The sequence below is a fragment of the Stigmatopora nigra genome, chromosome 2 (genome assembly GCF_051989575.1).
Source record: "Stigmatopora nigra isolate UIUO_SnigA chromosome 2, RoL_Snig_1.1, whole genome shotgun sequence".
Lineage (NCBI taxonomy): Eukaryota > Metazoa > Chordata > Actinopteri > Syngnathiformes > Syngnathidae > Stigmatopora > Stigmatopora nigra.
The window spans coordinates 16575698-16599252 of NC_135509.1; the positions used below are offsets into that span (position 1 = coordinate 16575698).

The 23555-nt window shown below is 38.1% G+C and overlaps 2 protein-coding genes across 2 annotated transcripts; one reads left to right on the forward strand and one right to left on the reverse strand.

The window, feature by feature from the left end:
* Positions 1-17: 17 nt before the first annotated feature.
* Positions 18-11809, forward strand: polg (polymerase (DNA directed), gamma). Its single transcript, XM_077710414.1, has 23 exons — positions 18-114; positions 831-1441; positions 2298-2493; positions 2580-2747; positions 2834-2980; positions 3055-3134; positions 3207-3389; positions 3913-4055; positions 4427-4550; positions 4626-4850; positions 5759-5870; positions 6177-6242; positions 6355-6480; positions 6543-6703; positions 6988-7041; positions 7135-7252; positions 7364-7499; positions 8499-8745; positions 8857-8979; positions 9074-9242; positions 9695-9903; positions 9982-10142; positions 10565-11809. Exons 2-23 carry the CDS (start codon positions 858-860, stop codon positions 10627-10629), a joined length of 3597 nt encoding a protein of 1198 aa, XP_077566540.1. The 5' UTR covers positions 18-114; positions 831-857; the 3' UTR covers positions 10630-11809.
* Positions 10452-23543, reverse strand: fanci (FA complementation group I). Its single transcript, XM_077710413.1, has 37 exons — positions 23327-23543; positions 23173-23245; positions 22367-22497; positions 22077-22230; positions 21951-22008; positions 21155-21196; positions 20945-21068; positions 20787-20872; positions 20586-20718; positions 20421-20498; positions 19570-19706; positions 18702-18882; positions 18538-18625; positions 18193-18323; positions 18039-18109; positions 17521-17635; positions 17007-17129; positions 16687-16755; positions 16473-16574; positions 15871-16068; positions 15613-15734; positions 15374-15535; positions 14616-14795; positions 14360-14526; positions 14216-14286; positions 13238-13354; positions 13113-13164; positions 12921-13048; positions 12650-12715; positions 12469-12565; positions 12160-12344; positions 11983-12039; positions 11840-11899; positions 11680-11745; positions 11023-11118; positions 10838-10939; positions 10452-10758 (listed from the first exon to the last, which is right to left on the reverse strand). The coding sequence occupies exons 1-37, from the start codon at positions 23417-23419 to the stop codon at positions 10699-10701; spliced, it is 3975 nt and encodes a 1324-aa protein (XP_077566539.1). The 5' UTR covers positions 23420-23543; the 3' UTR covers positions 10452-10698.
* Positions 23544-23555: the final 12 nt, after the last annotated feature.

Genomic DNA, 23555 nt, shown 5'->3' on the forward strand with positions numbered 1-23555 from the left:
TCATCCAGGCCGCTTGACGTCGCCAAAGCTCAAATAGTGTGCAACAACATCCTGACAGACATAAGCAGATAGTGCCACACTGGGGATGCAACGTGTTTATTTCATTCCACATTGGTAAGGGCAACTTTCCCGTTTTAAATCAACGCATGTCTATTGAAGATAAGAAACAACATTAATAGCTATGCATCACTTGTTATTAGATTGCATTTGTTTTAACAACGGAACAGCATAAGTCGTCAACCCACCACACGTGCAGTCATTCATGAGTCGAAAAATATTGGTGTTTTCTGTCACAGTATTCCCTTGATCGTATTGCGTTGCAAACAAGCCACTGCATTACATCCAGTCAGCATCAAGTACATTCTTGTTTGTTTGTGTCGCCCCTCAAAAAAGTGAAAACACCTGAATATCTGCCCCCTTTAGCTTTGCCTCACAATAGTAAAGCAGGGAGAGAGTTCCTGGGAGAAGTTTGTTATCTATGTGGTTTGTAACTTTATTGCAATCTTTTTTTAACCATTATTATATGTTACATCTATAGTATATATTAAGAAGTGTGTATATACTGGCTTTGTTTTAAACAAGGGGGTAGCTATTCTACCAAATAGCTTTGAATTTGACTGCTTAGGCAGATGTGCTCTTCTAGGTAAGAAAAAGAACTGGGGGAAACAAGGCCATTTGTCTAGCAAACCTGATTAACCTGACAGTAAGAAAAAATATAACAATAATAGTCCATCTTTAAGATTACACAAGGCTACTGTTCAATGCATTGTATTTTTACTTTGTGAAAAAGTCAAATATATGCAATGATTAAGTTGTGGATGTTTTTATAGGATGCTGTAATCTATCCAGAGGAGGTGATGCTGCATGCAATGGTCAAAGTGGTCTGCTGCCCATTTCACAGGCCTGTCACCTTCAATAAAAGGATATGGCCCCGTTCCTTTTGCTCAACAGAGCCGCAATCAGTTCAAGGCGATGACACCGGAGAGACTCGTGTGAACCCCCTTAACATCCAAATGTTGTCAAGAAATCTTCACGAGCAGATCTTTCGGGGTCTAGAACCCGAGTATAGAGAAGAACATGTAGACCGAGGTGTGAAGCACTTGCAGAAGCATCAGCTGTGGGGGAAAGAAACCCCTCTTTTGCAAGAAGTGGAGCTGAAACTTCCTAAAATGTACGGGGATAATATTGACGAGCATTTCCGGGTTTTGGCTCAAAAGCAGAGCCTTCCTTACCTGGAAGCTGCGGCCAAACTGCAACAAGCGCAAGTTCCCCCCATGCCTCAGGAGTGGACGTGGCAGGTTGGCTGGACACGCTACGGGGATGATGGGGAGAGTCAAAGGGTCGACTTTCCGGATGAGACGGCACTTGTGTTTGATGTGGAGGTTTGCATGGCAGAGGGACAGTGTCCGACAATGGCAGTGGCTTTGTCACCAACACACTGGTGAGAAAATTGAACAATATAATGTGGGATGTTCTTGATCAGAAATCCGATCGGAATTTATGGGAAATCAGACCCAATCTTGACTTTTTCAGAGGAGCAGAATCGTGTAAAAAAAATTAAAAATAAATAAAAAGCTTGTTTTTATTTTCTAATTGTTATTTTATTATTTTTGCTATGGCAGTTAATGAGTTAAGATAACATTAATTCATCGGTATAATGCAAAAAAATATAAATAAACTGACTTTTTTTTGACACCATTGAAACAAACCATGAAGTAAAAAACGTAAATGTTTAACAGATCAGAACTAAAATAGTTCAATTTATGGCATTGGATGACCAAGTTTATTTATACAAAATACATTATTTAAGGAATTTGTTTGCAAACGTATTACTTTTTTTTTTCCCGCTACGTTATAATCACCCTTTTCTATTATTATAATTTTACATCAGTCTATTCAAATTAGGTGGACAAAATATATTTGGATATAGTACTTTTTTCTCCTATTCAATACATTTCCTGGGTATTGGATTAGGTGACATTTAACACAAAAATAATAATAAAAAAACAACAAATTTAGATTGTAATTGGGGGCGGAGCATGACTAGAGAGCAATTCTTCATTATAATGTTACTTTTAAAATAAAATAAATAACTGACACCCACAATAGCAAAAAAAAAAAAAAAAAAAAATCAAATCCCAAGCATATAATAGCAATCACTGGTTAACATGACCTAAAATGTAATGTGCACGTATATAGTCATCAGGTCTTTATGAGCTTAAGTTTTGAGTCAAAAATCCCCCTGGGATGCTCTGCTAACTTCATGTCATAGTAGTTTGTTTTATATCCATTGCAAGGTACTCTTGGTGCAGCAAACGTCTGATTGAAGAGCGCTACTCCTGGTCAAACAACCTCATCCTGGCTGACCTCATCCCACTGGAGACACCGTTGAACTCTGTCCGTCCACCGGGTGGACAGTGGAAGGAACGTCTGGTTGTGGGCCACAATGTCAGTTTTGACAGATCTTACATTAAGGAGCAATATTTGCTCAAGGTATGTCTTTTGTGTTTTTCGGTGAAGTAAATGAAATACATTTTGACACGACTTTACATTTGTTCCCTACACGTTTTCCTCACAAGGGATCTAAGGTACGATTTATGGACACAATGAGTCTTCACATGGCTATCTCAGGCCTGACTGGCTTCCAACGTACACTATGGGTGGCCAATAAACTGGGAAAAAAGATGGGCCTCCAGGAAGTAAGCCAGCACATGAAAAAAGTGAAACAGAAAAAAGATGGTGCGAAGGTTTGTGAGCTTTGACATTTCTGTTTGTTCTCTTTCATAACCAATTTCTCCAAAGCTTTAACATTCAAATGCTTTGTGTATAATAGCTTGGCTTTTGGGATTGGGTGAACATTAGCAGTCTCAACAATTTAGCGGATGTCCATGCCTTATATGTGGGAGGGCCTCCACTGCAGAAAGAGCTGAGAGAAACCTTTGTAAAGGGCACCATGATGGATGTCAGGAACCACTTCCAGGTCTGCTTGTCTTTCCCATGTATAGTAATCAATCTCTCAGTGGAGAGTAACGTTGTCTTTGCTGTCACCTACAGGAGTTAATGCGTTACTGCGCCTCAGATGTTCTGGCCACCCATCAAATATTTATAGAACAGCTGCCTCTCTTCATGGAAAGGTCAGCATACTTATTTCTTTCCAATTGTAGCCATGTCTTAATCGTAAAAACAACTCATTTGTGTTATCAAAGATGTCCCCATCCAGTCACATTTGCGGGGATGTTGGAGATGGGTGTTAGTTACCTTCCTGTCAATCATAACTGGGGGCGATATCTGGAAGATTCCCAAGATGTTTATGAAGAGCTCCAGAGAGAGATGAAGAAATCTCTCATGACATTAGCTGATGATGCATGCCAACTTCTAGAGAATGGGAGGTGAGACAATAAAATAAATGTTAACAGGTTTCTAGTACTGGATGATCCTTTACTGGATCTTGATTCTTCTACATAGAATTTGAGATCTTAGTTTTATGTGTGTTATTTTAGGAAATTGATTGATTTCACAAAAAATACTGTACACAAATTTGCTTAGCAAGTTCTGTATTCAAACTCATGTGTTCTTTTGGGTATTTTGTACACCAAATTCATGTGATGTTAACATCATAGGTATGACAATATATACCATATATATAGTACTAACCTTTTGTATTTTTAAATTAGACTACGGAGTGGAATACAGTTTGTTTCCGTGATCTATACATTTCCCTTAACACATCTGGACTATATACAATATTCACTCTTTTTTTATTCTCACCTTTTAAGTTTTCCATAATGTAACCCATTTTCTGCAGTTCTACACAAAAAAACTCATAACGACAATGTAAACATTAGACAAAATCTTCCCATTTGATGATAATGCTTCCCATTACTCTTGTGTATTTGATGTATTTTCTCTTAGATACAAAGATGATCCTTGGCTTTGGGACCTTGAGTGGGACAAGCAGGAATTCAAGCTGAAAAAAACGCCAGCCAAAAAAAAGAAACCGTCTGATAAAGCTGTTGAATTACAAACTACTGTCTCTCCACCAAAGTGGATGGAAGGTACTGGATATTAGATTTTGAGAGCATACATAACTATATTTTAACTGTTTTCTATAATCCTTATAAAGCGTGATTTATGGTGGTGTGAGTGTGTGTGTGTGTGTGTATGTTAAGATTTTCTCGTTACGTTTGTCCAAACCGTGTAACGTAGAGAGTCAAATTTTTTTATGGTGGCCAGAAACAGCTGTCGGATCCTAATAAACGAGTGATTGAATTTCTTCACCTTCTCTAAGTGTGTAAACTCAATCATTTACTTGTTAAACACCCATTTGTCAATGGAGACTATTTTTAAATAGCGCAACAATTGTCTTTTGGTTCTAAACACGCAAATAACTAAACTGAATACATCTAAATTTCCCGTGTGCTAACAGACCCTGGTCCACCATCTGAAGACAATGTAGCGGTTCCTTGTCCTGGAAGACTTGCTGTGGACAAACTTAAGGAAACAGTGGATCGACTTCCGAAAAGAAAGCAACACCTACCTGGACACCCTGGGTACGATCGTTACTGCTCCTAAATTTACTTTCAGCTTCATTTCCAATTTTTCTTCATTGTAAACTGCATTTCCAGGTGGTATCGTAAGCTATGTGAGAAGATGTCGGCAGACAGCTGGTCACCTGGTGCAAGTCTTATCAGTCTTCAGATGAGAGTGACGCCCAAACTTATGGGTCTGACGTGGGATGGATTCCCCCTGCATTATACAGAGAAACATGGCTGGGGGTATCTTGCCCCGGGACGCAAGGAGAACCTGGACTCCCAGGAAGAGAACAATGGTTCAACCCCTTGTCCTCACAGGTATTTATTGGAACAGTCAAATTTAGTAGTTCTCAAACTGAGGCAGAATAACTTGCAAAAAAATATCAGGTATTGTTTTTCTAAGTGAATATCTATACCACATACAGATTATTTTCAATTGTTTCATGCATAAAATAGTTAGAAATGGGAATGTGCCCCACCTTTGCAAGTGAATTCGTGAGTAGATGGTAGGTTTGAAATTGCTCAATCACCGTGCCTTATTATGCAAGTACAGGGTGACCCAAAAAGATGTGTACCTATGAAAATTTCTATTTTGACTTTGATTAAAAGGCTATTTATTTCAAATTACAACCACACATTATTCAGGTTATGGAAGAGCATTCACCAGAGTTTCAGCTATTTCTGTCAATTTTTAGTCAATTTATGGCTTTCCCAAGATGTGTTCCAAATGTCCACCATTCCGTTGCAAGCAAAACTGTACTCGTCTGACAAAGTTGTCAATCACTTTTACACACTCCTCTTTCGGGATGGCTCTTATTTTTTTATTTTAACTGAAAACGATCATCCATAGGTTCACCTTTCACGTCCTGCAACAGAAAAGACATTCGTTAAAAAATTGATTTTTTTATCGAATAAAATATGGGGGCGCATCTTTTTGGGTCACCTTGTGTATGTCCTTTTCATTCTTCCTCTACCGCCAATAATGTTGGAAGCACTGAGCTCTCTCAGCAATTAAAAAAGCCGTCTGGAGCTTGCCACTCCCTGGTTCTTAATTGTGGCACATTAAGTATCGGGAATTTTATATCAAGCCTTATTTAGTAATCCAATATACACCTGCATTTACTGTAGTGTAGTACAATACTTTTGGCATAACCCTTAGTCCTTGTTTTTGTCTTTCTTCCCACCCGACCTACATTGAATATGATTGGACTTATTCTCCTCCACAGGGAGATAGAGCGCAATTATAGAAATTACTGTGGGCAGAACAGCAAGGACGGGCCTGAGTCTCTGGAATCAGCTGATGAACTTATGTGGATAGATGGCGATGTTTGGGCAAAGGTATGTAAGTATCTAATCAGAAAATGATATTACTCCAATTTTGAATTAAATTGATTGCCTGTACAATGAGATTTAAAGTTTCACAATGTGCACACACAAATAAGTAGTCATAAAAATGAAGCGAGGTAAAAAAAAGTGACAGAAAGTGCAAGATAAAAATTTGTAGTGCAATATTTATTATATATTTGTAATTTTCATGGGAAATACAAGTCCTGACATAACATTGTTGGTTCAATTTATAATTCTCATTATTTGGGGGTGAGCTGGAGCATTTTTTCATCGTTCTTGTGGTATTTTTTTTACCAGATGGAGGAGTATGGATCACAGGAGAGACTAACAGAAGAACATGGAGACAATGCAGAGAAAAAGGGGGTAATTGTTATTCAATGTATAATCACAGTCCATTAGCACATTAAATAGTTAGTTTTTGCCGACCATCTTTCAGTTATTCTCTTCATCTTGTTTTTATATACATTTTTTATAGAAGCAAAATCTTTCCCACAAATCCCAACCCGTCCCAGACGATAGTCACTGCCACTATCACGAAGGAATTGGACCCTTCGACGATGTAGACATACCTGGGTGTTGGTTTTTCAAGTTACCACACAAGGTAATGTCCTTTATCAGTGTCTGGTTTAGTGAATTACATTCATGAGACAACTTCTGTTTCAGGACGGTCATCAAAATAACGTTGGGAGTCCCTTTTCAAAAGATTTTCTATCAAAAATGGAGGATGGTACTCTCAGAGCTGGAAGGGGCGGGACCAATGCCACACGTGCTTTAGAGATTAACAAAATGATGTCCTTTTGGAGGAATGCTCAAAAACGCATAAGGTATATTTTACATGATTAACACAAATTGTCTTGCGTTTAGTTCAAAGTAATAGATCTTAATACAGTTTTTAAAAGTACCATGGTAAAATTTTAAATAGTACAACATAGACAGAAGTACACTATTGATGGGAATTAGACATTTTTGCAAAGATCTGTCTGATATAGAGGGATTTATTTTCAACTCTTGTCAATAGCATCATTTTTTGGGGTTGCCATCCTCTGGAAAGTTCTTGAAGATAACCTGGAATATGTCGATAATACCTCATTTGGTGGTTCTCTCATAGCTCTCAAATGGTGGTTTGGTTGCGGAAAGGAGAGCTTCCTCGTTGCGTGAGCAGGTTGGTCTGCTACATCTGCATATTATCTCCATTAACCACAATAGCTCATAGAAAAATCAGTAATGTATACAATCATTTGTGTGGTTTCCAAAGGCACCAAGGGTTTGATGATGAGGGGCAGTACGGAGCTATACTACCACAGGTTGTCACTGCTGGAACCGTCACGCGGAGGGCTGTGGAGCCAACATGGCTTACTGCCAGTAATGCACGTGTAAGAAACATACGTCACCGCGTACAGTAGCTATCACTGGGCATTATAATAGTGTTTAATGCTATTTGGAATGAGTGAATAATTGTGAACCGCAATGTTTTGTGTCCTTAGAAAGACAGAGTAGGCAGTGAGTTGAAGGCGATGGTTCAAGCACCACCTGGTTACCATCTGATTGGAGCCGATGTGGACTCTCAAGAACTGTGGATCGCTGCTGTGCTAGGAGAGGCTCACTTTGCTGGTATGCATGGTGAGTTTCAACATCCTTCTCACAATTCTCTATGTCGTACCACTGTCACACTTAGTAAGACAATTGTTATCGCTCATGTTTACCACCACAGTCTTCAGGGAATCCCCTTTTTTTTTTATGCGACTGTATATTTGTTCAAATATTGCTGGTTAGTTTTCTTGATGAATAAAGCAAGTGTAAATCGCATTTTTTAATCTTTTAATGCAAGGATTTAAAATCTAGTTTGCTGCCACAATGAAGACCAGCACACTGAAACTTTATGGCATGTGTGGCTAATCTTTTGGCTGACGAATGTAAATATATAATGGTTTAAAGATAACTTTGCTTGTTTAGTTTGCTGTGTTGCAACTCAATCATTTTCAGTGGTGTGACTGAAACGCGTCAAATATTGAAAGGTTTTGGAAAAGTTATAATGAAATGGCCCATTTCTACCACTGATGAATGTCCAATTTAGCAACGTTTGCAATGTTCTCTTTGCTTAATTTTCAAGGGGCAGACACTTATTTAAAAAGCAAGTGATTTTTGGCAAAGTCGTCAAGGAAGATGGGAGCGGATTTGATTTTTCAAATTTACTAACATTTATAACCTATTTGTGCTTGATTTTGAGCACCTTTCTACCTTGAAACTTAACTGTAGAAAATGTGCAATTTGCATTTTACACGATTTCCACTGCAATTTTATTATATTATTAAATACATTGAATTTGAAGTCCAAATTTATGGAAGATTATATATTTTGTTCAATTCACACAAACAAGGTTCTTGTTGAAAAAAATCCTTGGATATTGAACTTTAAAGTGGAGACTATTTCCAATTTTTTGACTAATATTCTCCCCAAATCAAAAATAACATGACTTTTGACACTTGTGATTTAATTCCCTGCCAATTCTGTCCAATGATAACCCAACCTCTTGTAAAATTTAGACATGAGTTATTGACCTAATGATAGTTTGATGTAAGCGACATCTTTGTCTAATTCCAAGTGACCTCTGCGGTTCAGGTTGTACGGCATTCGGTTGGATGACCCTTCAAGGAAAGAAGAGCCAGGGTACCGACCTACACAGCCGCACAGCTGATGCCGTAGGCATCAGCAGGGAGCACGCCAAGGTGTTTAACTATGGCCGCATCTACGGTGCTGGACAGCCCTTCGCAGAAAGGCTGTTAATGCAGTTCAATCATCGCTTAAGTCAGACAGAGGCTGGCAGTAAGGCCAAGCAGATGTATGCTTTGACGAAGGGTTTACGCAGGTACTCGCATGAACATCTTTGCCCAAAGCTAGTATTAGTTAGGCAACCACTGTATAAGTTCATTCTTTGTAGTAGTGTGATGCATGTGCTTGTGTGTGTGTTTTGGGATAGATACCAACTGTCAGATGAAGGCGAGTGGTTAGTCACTGAGCTGGGAATTGAAGTTGAAAGAGAGGAAGACGGAAGTGTGTCGCTCCAGGAGTTACGGAAAATCAGTAAAGTGGTCTCAGAGAGGTCAGAGAAATGATGTTGAATGAATCACAATTTTGTAGAACTTGATTTTGACTGGTTTTCATTTTTTTTCTTCCCTGTTAAATGAATGTGTTAGCTCACGACGGAGGAACTGGGATTTGGTTGGCAGACGAATGTGGTCTGGAGGGACGGAGTCGGACATGTTCAACAAACTGGAGACTATTGCGCATTCAGATAAGCCAGCGACACCTGTATTGGGCTGCAGGATTAGCAGAGCATTGGAGCCCAGTGCAGTAAAGGATGAGGTGAGTGAAGGAGTGCAGAAATACCAAACTATCAACATCAAGTTCTGTATTTAGAAATATAATTTGTTTAAAAAAACTGAAACAACATAAGACTACTAAAACTTGTTGAAATTTGGCAAGTCTATATAAAGTAAACAGTGCAATAAAGATTTGGAATACAGTAATCCCTCGATTATCGCAACTTCACTGCTTTGCGATTTTTTTTCTGCTATTAATTATTAAACTGTTGGTGAGTGGGTGTGTCGGAAGCATGAAATGTATTTGCATAATAAGGCAAGGTTTGAAGTTATATTGGTTTCAAAGATGGATGTTTGCATAACTTAAGACAGATAACACTTATTATGACCTACAATGTTTATAAACCTGTGTGGATAGTTAACATAAGGTCACATTTGAGTAACCATATACTGAATTTTGGTAATATTGGGTTCGTGTTGTGGTTTCCATGTTAGTTCATGACCAGTAGAGTGAACTGGGTGGTCCAGAGCTCGGCGGTGGATTACCTTCATCTGATGCTGGTGGCGATGAAGTGGCTCTTTGAGGAACACGACATCGATGGCCGCTTCTGTATTAGCATCCACGACGAGGTGCGGTACCTTGTGCGCAGCGAGGACCGATATCGAGCAGCGCTAGCATTGCAGGTCACCAACCTCCTTACGAGGTTTGTTGACACACAGGATGGAAAGCCAATTGGAAAAGGGCTTGAAAGTAACCAATATGCTGCTTTTGTTACCTACAGGAGTATGTTTGCGCACGCATTAGGCATGCACGATCTTCCACAGTCGGTGGCTTTCTTCAGTGCAGTCGACATTGACACGTGTTTGAGAAAAGAGGTCACCATGGACTGTGTGACCCCCTCAAACCCCACAGGAGTGGAACGAAAATATGGCTTTCCTCCTGGTGAGTCTAATTGATTAGTCACTATTGAGTTTTGAAAATTGACAACCATTCTAGAAAAGTGAAAGTCGTACACACGAGTGTGTCGCTATGACTAAATGAATTATTTTTAAAAATGACTGGAATCATGTATTAATTATTTATAATTTATAATCACTAGTAGCTGGTAACAATTAATTCTTACTACTATGTTTAGTCTGGCATATATTTCTTCAATTAGATCACATGTTGTGGAAGGTGCAATGGATTGATTGCTAATTAGATCCATCATTAAGTTGAATAGAAGTATAAATTGATCACATAACACAAATAACAGTAGTTTTTTTATTTTTAATATTAAACAATTCAGTTTTGTGTTAACAAACACAAAACATGGTAAATACAGTATTTGTTGTACATTAATAATAAACAAGTTGTGCTTTCAGGTGAAGCCTTGGACATCTACCAAGTGATGGATATCACAAGAGGCTCCCTTCATAAAGGAAAATAGAACATAGATAGACCAGGCAAAAAGTGCCCAGAAACGGACCTCATCAGGGTTGAAAACCAATGGAGCAGCTTATCGTTTTTGCTTCTTTTTTTTGGGTTCTTGAGTCTCTTCCACGGCTTGTGACTCACCCTAAGAGAACAGAAACAAACATGGGAGGCGACCTGGATTAGATTTGATGCCAAGTGTGGAGATTTGTCATGGCACGCACCTCCACTGTGTTATCCTGTTCCTCCAGAGCTGCATCCAAAGAAGCAGCATTGATGCGGAAATCTCTTGATGTGCTCAGTTTCATGTATTGCATTAGATTCACCTTGATAAAGAACATGTTATCAATGTATATTTTATGTATATATGTACGGATATATATATATTTTTTTATCTACACCAACATACCTTTGATTTCTTTGAGAGAGTTATTAGATATTTCTCATACTGTTCAATGCTGAAGATCAAGGTGGGAATGGCCTTTGTTTGACGTAGAAGCTTAGCCTAACCAGAAAGCAAAAACGATTAATCAAAAGTACTTTAAAAAAAACATACCTTTTACTATTTATAAAAGATTTTGTCAATTAAAACATTGATCAACAGAACATCTTTTAGATATATCAACTTGTTGGGTGGAAAAAAGGGGGGTTTAATTTAAATTTGCAACAAGTGTCATAATATACTGTATTTTCCACAATAGAAGCAGCAACTAAAAGACTTTTTAAGATTTTACACACAACGCCATCAAACACAATTCCCAACTACCACCACCACTACATTACATTAAAGTGAGTCGTATTTATATTTTCAGAATTTGCTCCAAGCCAATAAAAAACTGGAGGCTGTAATTTGGACACCTGTGGGAATGTTAGTTGTTTATGTTTAACTACAGTATGCACTCAGAGCATTTGTAACATATTCACATGTAAAGTATTCTTCAAATAGCCTACACACCCAAAAATAGTAATCATACTGTAATTTAAAAAATATATGAGTATTAATGGAATTGATAAGGCTTTACCAATCAAATATATTTCATCCATTTTGAAAAAAAAATGTCCTTACAGTTGCAGCTGTGTTAACTTCATTCTTTTTCTTCTTGGGTTTATCTCCATCACGTGGCTCTCCCCCCTACAAGAGAATGTATGGAATATTTACAAATTGGATGAAGTATTAAACTATATTTGGTTTACAAACTATGCATGGACTAAACCTGTACTTTTACCTGAACATATGTGATGAAATGATAGCATTGCGGAGTCAAATGGGTGCCAGAAAGCTTGACCTATATAGTTGGTACATTCAAAAAACATTTATCCACGACATCATTTGATGCAGATATTTACATACCACGCTACCAAGACTCACCAGCTTCTCAAAGCGAGAAGGTAACACACCACTCTGACCAGTACAAACTTGAATGTACTAAAAATGCAAACAAAACACATTTTCAAACAGAGTAAAGGACATTTAAAACGTTCGTACTTTATGATCAACTTTAAGGGTCTCCTTTGCACTTAAAAAAAGAACAAGACAGATACGCACATATTTAACCAGCGTGGTAAGGATGGAGTACGTCCGACTCAGTACTCTTAGCAATGTGATGGTACTTGTTCCGAGTAGCAGTGCAGTCTGAACCAACTCATTTAGGGCAGTCAAGAGGGTTCCAAATTGAATTGTCAGTGCTTTCTCAGTCGGACTTTGCCGGGCTGTAGACTGCGTGATCTCATCTATATTTTAGCAATATAAAAACACCTCAATAAGTATTTGCATTCTTCACAACAACAACAAAAAATAACATCCACCTTTCACTCCAGGTGTCACACAAATAAAAATCTGTAAAAAGCTCCTTACCGGGGGTTAGTTTGTCAGAGGCCATCTGGCTTTTCTTTTTGCCAATCAGCCAGTCCACTTCATCTAGCACCTTGTCTATTTGTGATAGGACCTGCAGCTAAAGTCGAACAAAAAATAAGAAAAAAGAATTTTTTTTGTGAGAACAGCGTCTTAAAAACTTGAATTGAACGAACTGGCTTACTCCTGCTGTGGTTGCTGTCTTTATGTTGACAATGGCAAAGTGAGACTGATTTTCTACCTCCACATCCTGGTAATACAAACAACAATATGAAATTAAAGCATAGATGTGCAGCAGCAGCTATTTAAACTTTAGAATAAATGACCAATGTAGAGACCATTGTGCCTGAAACATTAATATTACTTCTTTAATCTTCTTTTCCAAATGAGATATGGTATAACAATCAGACCTGGTCGACATACATTTCACAGTTTAACTTGGTTTGCTGACATACCTCATCAATATCGCCCAAGTTGCTATGGATGTCCTGGCAGAGTTCCAGCAACAAGCTGACAGGACTCTTCCAAAGGACATGCAAGCTGAAGAGAAGTGAGAGCAGCCCTTTGCACAAAGCCGAGTCCTCTAAACACGAGATAACATTTCAGTATGATCAAAACCAAAAACTTCCTGGCAGGCATAGACTCACCAAAGTTAGTCTCCTTGCAAATTTTCAAAGTCCAGGAACACATCTGGACAAACTGGATTTGAAAACAAATGTTAAAAGACCCAATATTGATTTGTCCCCTAAAGATTTCATCACTGAGTACCAACCTCTTGAGATGAGGGTTTTAGTTGGAGTGAAAGCACACTCAAAATGCTGACCAATAGCTGAGCTTCTTTGCTGTTGGATTCTTCCTCTCCTCCGGTCAACTGAGCAAATAGCGCTTTCTGTTGACAAAGAGTGGGTACAATGAGTTAGGAGCTGTATGCCAACAAATATGTAGTTGTATTTCCCCTATTAGTCGCATTGGAGAATGTGGCTTAGACTCAGGTGCGACTCTATAATGATAAAATATAGAATTTGACATCTGAAATGTAAAACTAGCCAAAGAGAACATGAAGTATACCACAACCAACCCCGAGATGGCTCATTATTAAGTACCCAAAAAATGTTAGTCATCTAATAGGGTTGTATTCAGAGTGATTTAATTTTATGAAGTTCTATATGCATTTTTATTGTATTCTCTAATTTTGCAATCTGTAAACAAGTCTGCGTATGTTGTTTATTTTAAATGAAAATATATGCAGGCTGATGTTGTAGTTGATTGGTTTCTTTAATTTTATTTTTTAACAGACGTTTAGAGGGACATTAACGTACACAGCGTAGCTACAGGTAATTTGACAATCTTAAATTGTATCTAGAGCCACATGAAGGAAGATATGTGGCCTGAGCAGACTGCTCTGGCAACTTTAGGTTTCAACTACTTTTTGTTACTGAATTAATAATCTGTACTGTGCTTGGTCTACTTGGTGAGAAATGGTGGACAACATACAGGACAATTTCCTTAAAATTTTAACTTTAGTCTAATGCAACTTTGTTTGACACATTTTTTGACTAGTTCAACTCATACTCCAGAGTGACCTATGATGCTGAAAATACATCAAATAAAGCTAAAAATCAAGGTATTTACGTCTAAAATGCCTTTCCTGTATCTGTATTCTCACCCTCTCATACAGTGACAATGAAATTTCCCCAATAAGGGATGAATAAATTAATCTCATCTCATCTGTGTGCGTCAGACACATTACCTGAAATTGACGGATGTGAGAAGAAATCATTTGTTCAGCATCTTCTGGCTCCTCATCTTCCTCTGAGTTGTCTGTAACATGTAAATTATATTTTTAAATTATTATGGAGTGCATTTTGTTAATGCTTAAAAGTGATAGTCGAACCAATGCTGGAGAGAAGTTTTGTCATCTTATCAGGAAAACGTTGGTGGCAGACAGTAAATATCCCAAGAAGGCCTTCCAGGCTCAACTGTGACAGGCTCGACCGCTTTTCTTTCTTTCCAGCGTCGTCCGTCACACTCAGGATGTTGGTATACCGCCACATCAGCACACTGGAAAATGTTCATAATAGTTTTTACATTGACATTGTCATGCAAACTCTTAGACTAATAAATAGCTCATATAACAACAGAACTTGTACCTTGTCATTTCACACAGAAATCGGAAAGTGGACTCTGAATTTTGTCCACCTGGGCCGTCTGTAATTCCAGTATCACCCAGCTGTTGGATCTTTTGCACAGCCACGCAAAGTGCATAACGCACAAATTCTCCACTGGATCGGAGCACAGTGAGCGCCTCTTCTTTGCCCTGAGACTTATCTCTGGCAAAAAAAAAACAAATGTAGCGATAGTCATATTAACGCATCGGCCACCATTAACAGTGGTGTACCATTAGTAACACGTGTTATTAAAAACCAAGTGTGCTCTAAAATTGAAGTTTTTACATTGGCTACATAGTGAATTTGCAATATTAGTAAGTTATTAAGTCACACAATGACAAAGGTGACCAGATTTCTAATAATATGATCCCAGTTTGTGTCTTGGCATTGAGAAAATGCTACATTTAGAAAATGACTATTCTTTTTATTTAGCATTAGCATGATGCAAAATTCCGTCTGTGCAATAACAATGCAATATCTTAGATTGTAAAACGTTTTAGAAATACCTTGCCCGGATGTGACTTTTTAAATTAGTTATTCATGTTTTTTTTACTGCGAAAACACACTTTGTGAAGTAGCACCACCAATTTCGTTATACACAGCTGTGTATAATGACAATTAAGGCTTTTGATTTGATTTGAAAATCACTACTTTTTTTTACCTGTATCCAATACGTGTTTTTTTTACAACAATAAGTTAAGAATACTAAATTCAACAATACATATAAGTATTATACTTACCTAAAGAGGACAGTGAGGAGAGTTGATGTAAAGCCCATTGAGAGTAAACTCCGAGGAGTCTTGTTTGCGGGCTGTCGACCCTTGCCAGATTTCTCCTTCAGGATCTCACACAGTTTATGGTAGCGTTTAAACAGCTCCAACAGTTCCTCAAAGGCGCTTTTACTACAAGGTTTTGTATAAAGTTTTAAGACATGAATTCCTAAATAATATGACTGAAAAAAGATGGTAGTGGGAGATACCTGTAATTTGCTTTGCCAAAGGTGTACTCTATCAGGACCTCATAGAGTCCTATCACAAGGACAGCATGAATGTTGTTCTTCACACCGACATTAGATACAGTGGAGAATTCTGCCGACTTGTCCTAATAAAAGAGAACAAGGCACCATGATTGTTACAAATAACTTGGTTTGTGTCTAACGTTTTTAACTGTATTTTAATATTTGAAAGAATGTAATGGTCTAGTATAATTTTCCAGATGGCCATTCATGTGTGCGTACCAGTTCAAAGTCCTCCATTTCACTTTTGATCATGCGCTTTGTGATGCTCTCTAGCATTGTCTGTAGCTCTGACTGATATCCCTCGTCTTCGTTGTCGTCGTCGTCATCATCATCGCTGTCGTAAGCACTCATTTTGGCTGACCGGCGCACACTTTTAAGCCACAACAGGCAATGAACAGTACAGCACACCAGGTGGGCCTGGCAAAGAAAAATATTTACATAGCCAAATAGCTTTAAAAGTTAATGGTGTAAATTACAGTGGTCTCAAACCGGTCCTCAAAGGGTCGCAGTGGATGCAGGTTTTCATTCCAACTCAACAAGGATACCTTTTGCAAGTGCAATCAGTTAATCAGAGTCAGGTGCTACTTGTTTTAAAGACACCTGATTGGTTAAAATGTCGGCACTGGATCGGTTGGAACAAAAACCAGGACCCACTGCGGTCCTATGTGGAACCGGTTTGAGACCACTGGTGTAAAAGCTTCAGATTTTTAGAGAGCATTTCCAGCAAAAACATCCAGGAAAACATGTACCAGTGATGATTCATTAACAAAAACACATGGTGTCATTAAAAAATGGAAATCATTGCCAAAATTGTTACGTACCAATGGCTCCTGAAGGTAGATCTGTTCTCCATGAGCTGTGATGCATGGCTGCAATTTGACGGGGGGTAAGAGATCTTGCTCAGGTTCATAGCACCTCTTCAGCTAGGGTACAAACGACAAATGTGTCACCAACAACAAAATCAACAGTACATATAACACATATATAAGTCATTATGGGGAGAGGGGGAAAAATAGTAAAGGTAAAAATTGCTACCTGTGAGATAAGCGTCTGCATTATGGAACTGGAAAGCTGGGAGTTGCGACGAAGAACGTCATAGAAACCCTGAACAACAGACAAATAAAAATGTACATGTGCATCTTTATTCACGCATTAAAAATGTTAATAAGAAAAAAAAACAGATTGAAATACTATTTCTAATTTCGTTCAGGCTGGTCACATTAGGTGGCAGAAAATCATTTAACAAATCTCTTATTTTTTCTAACACTTTATTCACAACCACCATTCTAAGGTGTCCAAATCTGAATCTTCATAAAACAATGTGTTAACACAAGATGGAAAAAGCTTGTACAAACCTCATAGAGCATAAGGCGCACATCGGCCTGCTGACCAAGACAACGACGCAGACTGCTTAAGATTTCCAGACAGAATGCTTCATTGGCAGCAGCATTATATCGAGAATGAACATCCACTTGGATCTAGAAAGATTGGAGGAAGACATGTAAGCCTTTTTCGGGGTTCAAATAAAAAGTTTAGGTTGGTACATATACAATCTTCCCATCGATTATCATAACTTCACTTCTTCGCAATTTTTTCTGCTTTTAATTATTGGGGAAAAAATCATAGAAATATGAAAATCCACGCTGAAACTCATAAGCGGAAACCACTCCTCTGCCTTCTGCTTGCTACAAGGACTTAGCACTGAAGAAAGAGAGAGAGAAAAATAAGGTAGTTGTAATAGGGATCCTACTTCGATTATCGCGGCCACGTCTGGGTTACATTTACCGCAATATTTGAGGGATTACTGTACATATTTTTTTCTTTTCAGTTAAAACATCACACAAAATACTGCACGTAGTAACTACTCACCTGACTGGAGGAGACTGTCTGGCTACATTGGCTCGATGCCAGGCTGCCCAATACTTTAAAATTCTTGAGCAGCAACAAAAACCCAGTCACAGCTGACTTTCGTCCATCCAGTTGGCTAATGAAGAAGCAAAAAAATAAATTTTAAAATTTTAAATCAGAGTCTCAAGCTGCAAATTTAAATGTGCAACATATAACATGATTTTTCATTACACCAGCCCAGGGGTACCCAACTCCAGTTTCGAGGGCCCCTATCTAGTCTGTTTTCCAGTCTTGTCTCCCCCATCAACAAACCTGAATCAATTAGGTAATCACAATTTTAATCAAGCTACCATGCTGATGAGTTCATTATTTGATTCAGGTGTATTGCTGGAGGGAGTCATGGAAAACAGACTGGATAGAGGGCCCTTGAGGACATGGGTTAGACACCTTTGCACTAGCCAATCTCACTAATGTAAAAAATACGTTAAAAAATACGTTAAATTGGCAACAATAAAAAAAATAGAATATAAAACAATGACCTTGAAAACATGGCTTTACGAAGAACCAGAATCAAAGCATCTTTCATGGACATGCTGACTTTCAGCAGAGGCTGGAAGTCATAACAGTGACAGAATTTAAAGAGGCATCTCTCTTTACATGTGTATCTGAGTGTCTGCTGGGTTCTTCTAGTACCTGGATAGCTTTTAGTAAGCCCTGTACAGTGGCCAGTGGAAGGTATGACAATTGGTCGAATGTCTCTGTAACCTTGGAGGATGACTCGAGCAATATCATTGGCGCAGAGGTCACAATGTCTGAAAAGAGGCCTGAGCACACAGAGAAGCAATTCATAATCAAAAAACATTTAATAGACACAACATAACATTTTGAGATTCGATACATAGGGCTATCTTTAAATATCTGCTTTTAAAAAGATAATATTGTAGATAATATTGAAGGTTGTGATTCAAGTTTGGTACTGTATCAGATAAGACTATCTAAGACTGTAAAAATGTAGGACAGCAGTGTTTATTGTATTACTTAAAAAATGATTGACAGGGGAGGCAGTCTTTGTGACCAATCGATTCAGAACTTGCTCCAGAATCTCGACTCTGATTGCCTCGTGCATCTGACAAAAGAAAAACAAATTAAAGAAGACAATAAAATAACAATAAATCAACATATCAACAACAACAAAATGTCACCTTAAATCCTTGCAGGAGCACCTGACATCCTAGTTTACATGCCAGCTGAGTAGGAGTTCGGGCCACAGTGGCAGAAGCTTCTGTGGTTTTTCCAAATGGCCCAGGTTTAGGTCCAAATGTATCCATAAGGAAGAAGCCCAGCTGTACCAGACCCTGGGTCACATGATCCCACCCAAAGACACTAAATGAAAGAAAGAAGCCATGAATATTTTTCAAAAGTTAAAAAAAGAAGATAAATCGTTCAAATATAAAATACTACATACTATAAAATATATATACATATTTATACATATGTAAGGTGGACCTGGTTATGAGCCACATGAATCCATCATTTGTTCTTTATCCTTTAACATTGCAATTATTGTTTTATTACTTTGTCTAAGAGGATTATAGGCCAGTTATGCGACAACAAAATAGGTTTGAGGTCATTAGACCGCAACCAAGATTCATATGGAAGGCACAGGTAAATTTTAGATGGAAAATAAAGGATTTTAAGTGTGCCTTATAGCTGATAAAACAACACTGCAATGGTTTAAATAGAAGAAAATAAGAATTATGGAGTTTCCCTCACGTTCAACCCAATTGACATGCTGTGGCATGACCTGAAAAGAGCGATTCCCATAAAGCATTCCAGGAATATTGCTGACCTGAAACCATTTTTATACAGTTCCAAATGTTCTCCTAACCATTTTGTAGGTCTGTTCTGAGCTATGGGAAATTAGGTTATTGCTGCCAAAGAAGGCTGTACTAATCAAAACAGGTATAGTACTACACATATTACACTACTTTTTCCCTCATGCATTGTTTGACCATAAAACTAACCGTGAATGTTGCATATCAAGATCTGAACTCAAGCAATTGCTCCCACCTGCTCTTCACTGTGTCCAGAATCATCTCGGCAACACTACAGTGAGCAGGCAGCAGGTCCTGCAGAAATTTGGACCCCTGCAGAAGCTGCTCATCTTTGAAGCTCTTGATGATTGCCCCCTTGAAAACTTCAAACACCTACAAAATACAACAAATGGGGTTAGTAGTTTTTATATTTACTATGTATCTCTTTATTCAAGTCAGGGGTGACAAAACTATTCTACAAAGGGCCACGTTGTGTGCAGGTTTTTGTTAGAACTAACCAAAAGGACACATTTCCATTAATCTGGTGTTGTTTCAACAGTAACCTCAGTGGTTAAACTGGACCGGTTGAAAGAAAAACCTGCACCCACATTGGCCCTTAAGCACTAGTTTGAACACCCCTAATTTGTATGTAAATTTACTTTTTCTTTTTTTTAGTTTTCATTCTCTTTAACAAAGACGAGATGGCAACACACAATTAAGAAGAACAAAGAAAACAAAAACCAAAGCTAGTCATGAATGCACAGTTAAAAGCAATAATGGGTGAATGAGGAAAGATTTCAATAAAAGACAGAGTATACAATACAGTTACGTTATACAAAAAAATACATGATACACAAATGATAATAAAATAATTATAAAGCCTCCATTCATTCACTTTCCGAATCCACTGCAGAGAGCGTTAGAGCCAATCCCAGCTAACTAAGCGCACCATGCAAGGGACACCCCAAAATAGTGGCCACCCAATCCCGAGGCACAAGGAGACAGACAACCATACACACTTCCACTAACACTAACCACTCACCACAAATTATAAATCATAGATAATAATAATAAATACATAAACGGTATAGAATAGCAGTAACTGACCTGTTCCTCATATCGCTGGATACGTGCAAGGGAGAGCAGTAGTGCAACACTGAAAGGGCAAAGGTCCCCGTAAGAAACCTGTTTAAAAGGATAGATGAGTGTTAAATTACTTTATGTAATTACATTATTATGTAACTCTAATTTCGACATAGACACATTAGATACCTTGACGTTTTTAATGAATTCCCTTCCTAGTTCATGGTCGAGTCTCACAGCAAAAACAATGTGGAGTATAACAGTGCCCTCCACGTGTCTTAACTGGTCCAGTGGAATGGACTGAACTTCTAAATCAGAGTCCCTGAGAGAGTAAAGAAGCGAATTGAAAAGGAGGAATCATTTAACATGGGCAGAGCACTCAACACTCACTGTCCATGTATATTCTCCTCTTGCTGGTGAATATCTTGCTGCTTAAAATAAGAGATGATTCCATCCAGGACCTGTTTTTTGCAGCCCTACACGGCAGAGCAGAATGATTTAGACTCAATGACCTGCTTGCCTGCATAACTGTCACACACTACTACTACCTTTGCAGATAACAAGAGTAACTGATAAACAAGTGGAGGAATTTCTTGCAGGTCGAGCTTGTTGAACATGCGCTGCACTTTCTCCACCACAAACCGCAACTCATCCAATGACATTGGCACATCCCTAAAATGAATGAGACAAACATGGCGAGTGAAAGGATGATTGTGAAAAAAAATGGGGCTAAAGAGAGGAAAAACAAAATGGGATACCTGAACATCGTGGTCAGGTGGATAACACACCGAGAGTCCCATCTGTATAGTAAAAAAAAAGGCTTGTCTTGACATTTGTTAGGTAGATACTATTTGGTGTTTTTATTACTCCACACCAATTGAAATGAGATTTTTTTTTTTAAATTGTGAACCAGCTTCACGTGCTGGGGTCGATTGACCAGTAAATCCAGCATCTACAAATCCTGGAGGCTCAGAAGGGAGGCAGGCGCTACAGAGCCATAACAGCCAAGACGAACAAACTCAAGGATAGTTTCTTCACAAGAGCTGTCACCATACTCAACTCGAGTTCTCTACCTAGGACCTAATCAAGACTTATTTCTAGCCACTTGAATCACTTTGTACCACTTACCCATGTTGACTACTATTTATTTATTATGATGACGACTTATTTATCTATTACTTCTTTATTATGACGACGACTTATTTATCTATTACTTATTTATTGATGATTTATTTATCATTAATACACATTGATTATCTATGTGTTTGTTTGTTTGTTTGTTATTGACGCCATAGACTCAGCGAGTGGTGCGCTCTCAACAATTTGGCGCTGAATGTCTCCAAAACCATGAAACTCATCTTGGACTTCAGACGGAACAAGGCCGCTCTGCTCAGCTGATTTCACTTGGACTACTTGCTTATTTTTTTACTTATTTATTGATTATTTATTTGTATGTTTGTCTGTTGTTATTTGTGCACATAATGTCATTATATTTGTATAATGACAATATAAGCATTCAATTCCATTTGCTAAGTTATTGTATTATTGCCTCACCTGCTTGAACAGAGGCTGTTGATCAGTTGTTTCTTGCATTCCTCACCACTGAGTTCACCTATAGTATAATAAGTATATTAATGAAAAAAATCATTGTCTTCAATTTTATACACAATCCGTACTTACCTTTACCGTAAGACAACGTTTCACAAGCTGTCATAGCAGTAAGCAAAGTAGGAAATAGCTCCAAGGACTTCCCGTTTGCTATTTTTCCCGCTTTGATTTCTTCAACAAATAGTTCTGCTAGTTTTGCAAGAGAAGATCCAACCAGTGAATGTGTCTGTACACACAACACAAAAAGACAAGGTTGTGAACTGTGTGATGAAAAATTATACATTCTTCAAACTAGTTGGTAGGAAAGACTGTGAGAGTTCCGTTTTTGAATGATGAACAGAAGATGCATGAAGTGTTTGTACCTCCAGCATGAGTAGTCCAATGATATCAGCTGCCACTTCAGTTTGGAGATCACCAGACTCACAAAGAGGAATGCAATGTTGATAAAGCAGCAGCCGACGCTTTGATCCTTCACTTGATCCAGGGGGAGAGCCTTAAATTTAAAAAAAGACCAATTTACCATAATTCCCAGACTAGAGAGCCCACCTGACTGACTCAAACCTGAACCTGCCACACCTGACTACGAGCCACGTGTTTTTATCTCAATATAGAATATTTACATCGAAAGTTATAAAGAAAGATTGAATTGATCAAAAAAATAATTTCTTAAACAAATAAATTATCAGGTTTCGCATTCATTCATATGCATTCCCATGCACTCATGCTGAATACATAAAATCAAAATAAAAAAGGCCCTAAGGACAAGTTTGTAATTTTCATCAGAGGTGCTCATCAAGAGTGAGAGACTGAATGTAAAAATAAAACCCAGGAAATTATAATGTAAGTTTTTTTTAAAGAATTTGTGAAAATTGATGTGGTTTCAGTACTTTTTAATGTAGCATTGGTTATCAATAACAGAGGCCAAACAGTTCTTGAAGTTCTTGAGTAGTTCTACACACTTTAATTTATATATTGGCACATTCCTATGCAGAGATCTCTACAGCTTGCCATTTGGCAACATGGGGTTTTAACTACCTCCACAGGGTTTCAATGGGGTTCAGGTCTGGAGACTGTCTAGGTCAGGAGCACTCATACTTTAGAGGTAAGCGCTTCTAAATGTACATGACGAGCTTTGCTATAATTGAAATAGGAAAAATTAAGCTCTTACCTTTGAAGATAGCTTTAATAAATGCACCGATCGTCTTGCCCTTTAGTGCACTATTTGTAATTAGCCCAGTCATCTTAGGGGGGAAAAGAGTATATATCACATGACAGAAAAATAAAATAAATGCCACGACTCTTTTTATGTCAACATTTATTACCTTAACTTCGGTGAGGGAAGACAAGTATTTTTGAAGTTCTGCTGAATTTTCCCCATCCGATAAAGAAATAATTCTATCCGTTTCAGTCTTCATGGTGAAGCAAATCAATACAAATCAATACAAATGAGAGTTAGACAGTCACATGTAAGTATAATCTTTTCCGCGAACTTAATTGCTGAAGCATATTTCGCGCCAGCAGGGATATTCCGGAAGGAACCGGAAGTTATTG